The sequence below is a fragment of the Nannobrachium achirus genome (assembly GCF_963921795.1).
Source record: "Nannobrachium achirus genome assembly, chromosome: 20".
NCBI lineage: Eukaryota > Metazoa > Chordata > Actinopteri > Myctophiformes > Myctophidae > Nannobrachium > Nannobrachium achirus.
The window spans coordinates 13,100,232-13,107,880 of NC_137827.1; the positions used below are offsets into that span (position 1 = coordinate 13,100,232).

The 7,649-nt window shown below is 45.7% G+C and overlaps 1 protein-coding gene across 1 annotated transcript; it reads left to right on the forward strand.

Moving 5' to 3' along the window:
• Positions 1 to 598: 598 nt before the first annotated feature.
• LOC308305939 (kazal-type serine protease inhibitor domain-containing protein 1-like) lies at positions 599 to 6,102 on the forward strand (the record flags this gene model as incomplete). The annotated part of the gene is made up of 5 exons (XM_080750838.1): positions 599 to 904; positions 1,859 to 2,033; positions 2,599 to 2,759; positions 4,125 to 4,272; positions 5,999 to 6,102. The coding sequence occupies 5 exons, from the start codon at positions 599 to 601 to the stop codon at positions 6,100 to 6,102; spliced, it is 894 nt and encodes a 297-aa protein (XP_080606964.1).
• Positions 6,103 to 7,649: the final 1,547 nt, after the last annotated feature.

Genomic DNA, 7,649 nt, shown 5'->3' on the forward strand with positions numbered 1-7,649 from the left:
GAATCCTTGTACCCAGGGCCCAGAATTTGGTGTGACGCCCCTGCTCCTGCCCACTCACAGAGACACTGGCACTGCCCAGAGACACTGGCACACGAAGAAAGGCAACAGCATTGTGAGAAGGCGGAAGGAGACGAGAGGTGGACATTCAGGAGATGAAGTTTGCAACCACCTTTACTCTACTCGTCACTTTGTTTACCAGGGAGCCACAGCTGATGAAGAAATGTGATGCGGGAATACAATGTGACCGGTTATGTGGTAACAATAATAAAAGAAAAACATCTATTCAGGAGAAGACCGTGAGGCCCAGAAGACAGAAGGATTCATTTAAACCTCAGAGGGGGAACGTCACACACAGGGCCACTCCACTTTCAGAGTCCGGCAGGAAAAGGGATATCTTTCCAAATGTTATGAGGCAGTCTGCGCTCTGGACTCACAAGTGGCAAACGTCTCGCGCTTCGAACCTGCTTTTTGGGGCCCTGTCACGTACGCCAAGGTACGCCAAGGTACGCCAAGGTTAATTATTGTCAACACTATCTGTCATTATTTTTGAAGATAAAGAGTCTGGCTTCTACCTTCTTCAGTGTGACAGGCCGAGGCAATGCCGTCGGCTCCGGCGTGGCTGTGTGCCTGCGTCTACCTGGGCGCGTGCATCGGCGTCTCCCTGGGCGTCCCACCCCAGCACCGCGGCTGGCTGCGCCTGTGGGAGGAAGGGGCGGGCTGCGGCAAGTGCAACCTCAGCCTCTGCCCCCGGGCGCCCGGCGGCTGCCCCGCGGGGCGGGTGCGGGACGACTGCGGATGCTGCGAGCAGTGTGCCAACGTGGAGGGGCAGCAGTGTGACCCCGACGGGGCGCAGAACTTCTACGGGCGCTGCGGACTGGGTCTCGTCTGCCAGAGGAAAGCGTCTGTGGTGGTAAATATCAAATGTTAATATTTGTTTATTCTAAGCCTTCCAACAAATGTTATCAGTCGCTCACTCTGGTATGTACAAAATAGCCCGAGGCAGAGGTGTCGATTTCTTTGTCCAGACCTGTCCAGCCAGAATGATAGGGTGGTAGGCTACCCCAACATTCAAAGGCATGCAAGCAAGACAAACTTGCTTGCATGCATTCTATCCGTTGCCCAGCCCAGGGGGGCGGGGGGGGGGCATTCTTTAATTAGTCCTCCTTTGCGTGAACTCTTGGTTTTTGGGCCTAGCTACTCACTTCTCAATATGACCTTCCCCTACTTGTGAGATTGTATAAAAGGATAGTTTTGAGGTCATGTAGAGCAACGTTTTAGCTGGAGACCCAAAAGAGAATTTCTGACACAAGCTGGTGAAAACAGCAGATCTACGAGCTCACAATGCGTCTCATCGCGACGCGTTGTGAGCTTGTAGATTGTCTATTTTCACTACTTTTTTTTTTCTAATTTATGGATTTTTTTAGATTTTCTTTCCTTTTTTATGCTTTGAAATAATAATAAAAACTCAATTTAGGAAACAAGAAATAAAGGAATATTTACTCGTGACCCATAAAAATGTGTCTGCGACCCACAAATGGGTCCCGACCCAGTGTTTGGGAAACAGTGATGTAGAGAAGCAGTGGTTTGGTGATTCTTTTTTTCCTTCGGGGAAACAGTATTTTAAAAATGTCATATGCATGTATGAGGACGCTCACCGGTGAACCTGTTTTGCAAAGTATCGTGTATAAAGCGACCAAAACACTCCTGGAGAGAAGTAAGGAGAGAGGAGCACAGAGAGGCAGATATGACACAGGGAAAGTCGAGCATGCCGAGGCCTCTCTGGCTATCCTGCTGTGTTAGTTGTTTCATGCTCTTTTCCCTGAGTGTGGAGATATACCTTTTCCATAACACAACGCAGAGAGGTCAGAGGGCCAAGGACAGGGCCGAGCCGGAGCCCACGTGCGTGTGCCAGGACGACGGCCCGGTGTGTGGCTCTGACGGGTGGACCTACACCAACGTGTGTCAACTGAGAGAGGCTGCCAGCCGGAGCAAGACCATACTCAGACTGACCGGACAAGGACCATGCTACTCAGGTGCATCTGTTCAGCTTGATGTTCATGTTATATTTAATTCCAGGCAGTTTTAGAGTGTAGAGAGAGACAGATAGCTGAGGGTCGAGAACGACATGCGACACACATCTGCAGCCCAGGTTTGAACCAGGGACGTTATTTGTAATTATGTGCAATTAAATAGTACCAGCATGAACCATACGTATATTCATTATGTTGCCAATAAAAAGGAATTGGGGCAATTGGATGGGGAGATATAAATGGCTAATTCTGCCAATTTCCCTTATTTTTATTTAAAAAGCAAGTCTTTTGCATACCTACAAAAGGTGACAGGTGCGTAGGAGAAAACCAAACAAGGGCCCCAACTTACTGAAAGAAAAACTCCTCCACAGCTGTCTTCAAATGCAAAAAGAAAGCTTGAATGGGAATACATTGTTCTCTGCCATTTCACAATAGAGGGGCCAAGGGTTGTGAATATTTGGGGTAAAAGTTATCGAAACCCCTGTTATAGTTTCCAGTTGTTTCAACGTATTGTCAGTGTTCTTTCATCCTTATTCCTCGGTTGCTTTTTCCTTCCTCTTATGACCAGCTCCCCGCATCCTCAGGCTGCCCAGAGACGTGTCCAACTTCACGGGCAACGAGGTGGTGTTTGGGTGTGAAGTCTCAGCCTACCCGCTGCCAACCCTCAGCTGGAAGAAGAAGGGCAGTGGCTACTTCCTGCCAGGGGACGACCCTCACATCTCTGTCCAGGTTTGATGATGTCATCAGTCAGTGTCAGTGAGAGGGAGAGTGTTCTTTGCAGGTTGTTAAGTCCGAGTGTATCAAAAATGCACCTCGGTTAAGGCAGACCGAAGCTTGTGATTGGCTGCGCGGAGGTGACAAAAGTCTGGGGGACGGAGATACACCTAAACCTAACCTTAACCCTAACCTTAACCTCAGTGAAACTAACGCTGGTGAATGCTAACCTGGTGAATGCTAACCTGCCGACGCTGGTGAATGCTAACCTGGTGAATGTTAAACTGGTCGGAACAGCGGTGCTTAACCGAGGTGCATTTTTTATACACTTAAAGACCTGCAAAAAATACTCGTCTAAAAACCATAGATATAAAAAGCTAGATACCTCATCCGCCGCTGCAGTTCTTTGGAGCGACTGGTAAAACAGGACTGGCGGAAGTGCGGAACTGTGGAAGGCACTCTGCTGCCCCCTGCAGTGGGAAAGAGGGAGTCCCGCATCTGATTGGCCTACCGAGCATCCCATTCTGTGACGCACAAGGAAGCATCCTTCAGAATTCCAGAAGCTTGCCAGTCCTCTTTTACCAACGCCCCTGAGTCGGAGGAGGAGTCTACCTTTCTATTGTCTACTGTATGACGCTGCCACTCAAAGTGACTATACTGGCCAATCATCTTTTCCGGGATTTCAATTAAATTCAAAGCAGCTTTATTGGCATGAGGAAACAAACGTTTACATTACCATAGCAAGTGCCTCTGGGAAAGAGGGAGTCCCGTAGGTATCTGATTGTACACACTCCCCAGAGCCAGAAGAGGCGTCAACCATTCTATGTATATGCTAACACCAATGGTTCTCAAAATGGGGTCCGGGGACCCCCAGGGGTCCTTGAGGGGGTTCCAGGAGGTCACCTGCAAAGATTAGGAACAATTTAATCACTTTAAGGAGTAGGTCACCCCCAAAATAACTTTTTTCCTGTTGATTACTTACACTATGGAGACTTGAGTTCAATAAATAAAAAACGTTTTTGTTGCATTCCTAAGCCAATAATTTGAGGAGATTCTTTGTATGCCCATTGATTCCGGATGGAATCAATGTAGATACATTTATTATAATATAAATTATTATTTTAGGAATGCGACAAATACAAAAAAATATTATTGAACTCAAGACTCCATGGCGTGAGTAATCAATAGGAAAGAAATATTTTGTGGGTGAACTACTCCTTTAAGCCCCATTTAGGTTTTTGGACTATTCGGCTGTAACTCACTATATGTGACTTGTTAACTTTGACAACGGCTATATTTTTGAAACAAGAATTGGGACACTGGGGTTCATGTCACGTGGTTAAATGAACTACAGTACATATGTATGTATGTCCCTGTCAGCTCCGTGGCGGGCCGGAGCGCTACACCACGTCCAGCTGGCTGCAGATCCAGAAACTCCAACTCTCTCATGCTGGCATCTACTCCTGCATCTCCCACAATGCCTTGGGAGGGACGTCCGCACATGCACGACTCACTGTCATGAGACGGGGTGAGTGTCCGTGAAGGGAATGTGATTTTGTATGGGTCCAAGTTTAAAGCCATACTGTGTAAGATGCCCAACTAGTGGTCATTAGCCCTATAGCAAACCGCGGTCGCGTCCGCGTCTTTCGGACGTTTTTCGTACCTTCAGACCCCCGCGTCTGCCTCCACCTCGCTGAGATCTATCTTTTAAGGGGTCCCTTGTTCCTGTGCGTTCAGTAATTCCAGAGATACGGACTCCTTCACCCTGCCTGGTAGGCGAAATTACCTAGAGAAGGGATGGTACAAACGGGCGACAACAAATATGGCTGCCATAGCGACCCCACTTCAAGATGCGCTGTGATTGGCCGGCAGTTGTATAACCCTCGCTGTGATTGGCCGGTAGTGTGATGACGCAATTTTGGCGCGAGATCCGGTCCACGGCAAGGATCTCAGTTTACATACAGAGAAGGCTTTACAGGCTGAAATTCACGGCGCGGATCTTCTAAAACTTTTGTGATTTAATAGTTAGGAGAATTTTAAGATTTGTTTTATAAAAAAAGTTACATAGTACAACTTTAAGTATAGCCTGTTCATAATTAACCTCGCATCACCAGACTTTCCACCTCGGAGGAAAGCCTGGTATTCGTTTTAAACGGGCCTAAAGGCGTGGCCTAAACCGGAAATAAGATCGGGAAAAGGAAGAAGAAGCGGCGTCACTTTGTTTTGGTCCCTCCTGTTAGTTTCCCCAATCCCCATTTAAATGCTAGGCTGTATTTTGATTGTCTTAAGTACCAGCTCTTATGCCTTAACTTAAAGGCCTGTCCATACTGTCTATGACCACCGAACTTTTCGTCGGGGAGTTCCGACTTTCCGACGTGCAGCTTTCCGAACTCTAATTCGGGGTAATGCTTTTCAGAAGATGCGTCATTTTGTAATTGAACCGGACCTTTCCGACGAAAAGTCTGGTGGTCGCTGACAGGCCTTTAAAATGGTAAATGGTAAATGGTGCATTTATATAGCGCTTTTATCCAAGGCGCTTTACATAGATTGTGCATTACATTCACCCATTCACACATACACCGGTGGCAGAGGAAACCATGCAAGGCACCAACCTACTCACTGGGAGCAATTAGGGGTTCAGAGTCTTGCTTTGCTCAAGGACCCTTCAACATTAACTCAGGCCCGGATTTGAACTGGGAACCCTTCGGGAACCCTTCGTGCTCTAATAACGGTTTCTCTACCCCTGAGCTATGCCGCCCCCAAGTTAAGGCATAAGAGCTGGTACTTTCGGGGCGGCGCGGCAGCGTGGCGGTTAAGACAATCAAAATAGAGCCCACTGTTTGCTACCGCGTCCTGAGCCAGGAGGGGCGTCACCATTTTTCAAAGTCATGGTGAAATCAGTACTCGCGGCCCCGAACATAGTTGTACATTTTAGTGCGCTAAAATTATTTGTCTGCTTTATTTCTATAGTCACTTTGCAGATTTACATTATTAATAATAGAAATTATGATGTTAAGTACTTCTTCCCCCCACTGGTAATTGGCAATAGCCTGGCAAGCCAGCCTCATGCTGTGCATTCACTCACTCGTTCCTCCCCACAATATGATAATGGGGAAGGAAGGAATGAGTGAGTGCAGTATCAGGGCTGGCTTGCCAGGCTAACTTGGCAATACAATGTCTTTCCCAATGCATTAACACAGCTGCTCTGCCTCAACTCAACTCAACAACACAAACCTCCTCATCTTCGTTACCAGTGAGCACAGTGGTGCTGACGACGGTGGATGAAGAGCAGAACTTTGACGTCTGGGAGGATGATGATGGTGGTGACGATGGCTCTTCTGGAGACTACCTGCAATGAACACAGTATTATGTGTCCGAGAAGACACCTCAGACACAGCCAAGTGCGATCAGATATAATGACTGGAAAATTATTATCTCTCATATTTATTATACATTTGCTGTCGGGCAGAAACCTCTTATATCCATATTTTAACTTGTGTTTTCTTTTTATTTTCTCTTTTTTTTGTAGCAGAGCTCGCAACATTTGCTATTTTTGAATTTGAATCTTAAAATGTAACAGCTTTGGAAATATGTGAGGTTACCACCCGACAGAGACGATATAATGTTTCATGTTTCTTTCAATTATATTCGTTTGATTTCTATGTCAAGTATTTTCTAACGTGTAATAGGGCGACCAGACAGATGAGTGGTACCACATACGGCCTCTGAATGCTTGACAGTCCTCGGTTCCATTATACTTGCCTGGCCGAACCACTACTCTGTCTGTGAGTATTTCTATTAAAGTAAGCTCAGAAAGCTCAGAAAATAAGCCACAAAATAACCTAAAAATAAAAGGTGCTATAAAAATGAAGATTATTATTATTGTCATCATCATTATTATATGCATACCCTCATACCTGTCGCACCACTTCGCCAAAGTGAGTGACACCTTGCCTGGTTAATAAACCAGACCGAACACAACAACACCTCCTGGTGGTAGTGGTGTTGTAGTACGGTCTGGCACCGATCCATTGAGATTCTATTTCCTCAACCAGCTTCAAGGGTTGGCCAATCAGGGTTGTATGCTTGGGGCACGTGGTTTCTGTAGGCTTGGGGCAAGTGGTTTGGGGCAAACCCTAGAAATTAAAACTCTTCCTGAAATCCCAGACTCTCTTCCCAAAACGAAGTGTGTGATAGAGGCTGGCAACGCCAGGCAAAGTGACACCCACAGCCACAACAATAAAGGGAGCGACCAAGCCTCCTAAACCAGCTTCCTTCTGAAATTCTGATTCGATTTTCAATTGGAATGTAGCTTTCCTGTTGGAGGCTGGTTTACGAGGCTAGGAGCGACCATGATCTGGTACCTCCCAAACATACGTTAGAACAAACATAATTCTACTGCTATAGTGTAATGCCACCAAAATGTGTAATGCCCTGACACCATCGCTTAAAAGGTTTCTTTCAAAATTGGCCTGAAAACACATCTATTAGGAGACCAAAAGGGGAGGTAAATGTAATTTTACCAATCTCTTTTGTACACATTGCATTTGTCTTTGTTGATGACATGTATTGGGCTATTGTGTTCATTTTGTATGCTACAGTATGTTGATGAATTGCGTACAGGACCCCTATGGAAAGTCTCCATATAGGACTTTTTCATGTATCCTTTTAGCTTTAATGTCTTACTGTAGCACATGCTGTTTACATTTCTGGCCAATAATGTATTCAATCAATCAAAATATACTGTACTTATTCAGCCAGCTTACATTTTTTAACATGGCCAATTCTTTGCATGGGATAGTGTTTTTTTTTTGTGTGTGTTTTTTATTTTTTTATTTTTTTTATAATGTTGTATGTTTTAGAATAAAAGTAATGCATTCAAATACTGAATACTAACAGCCAATA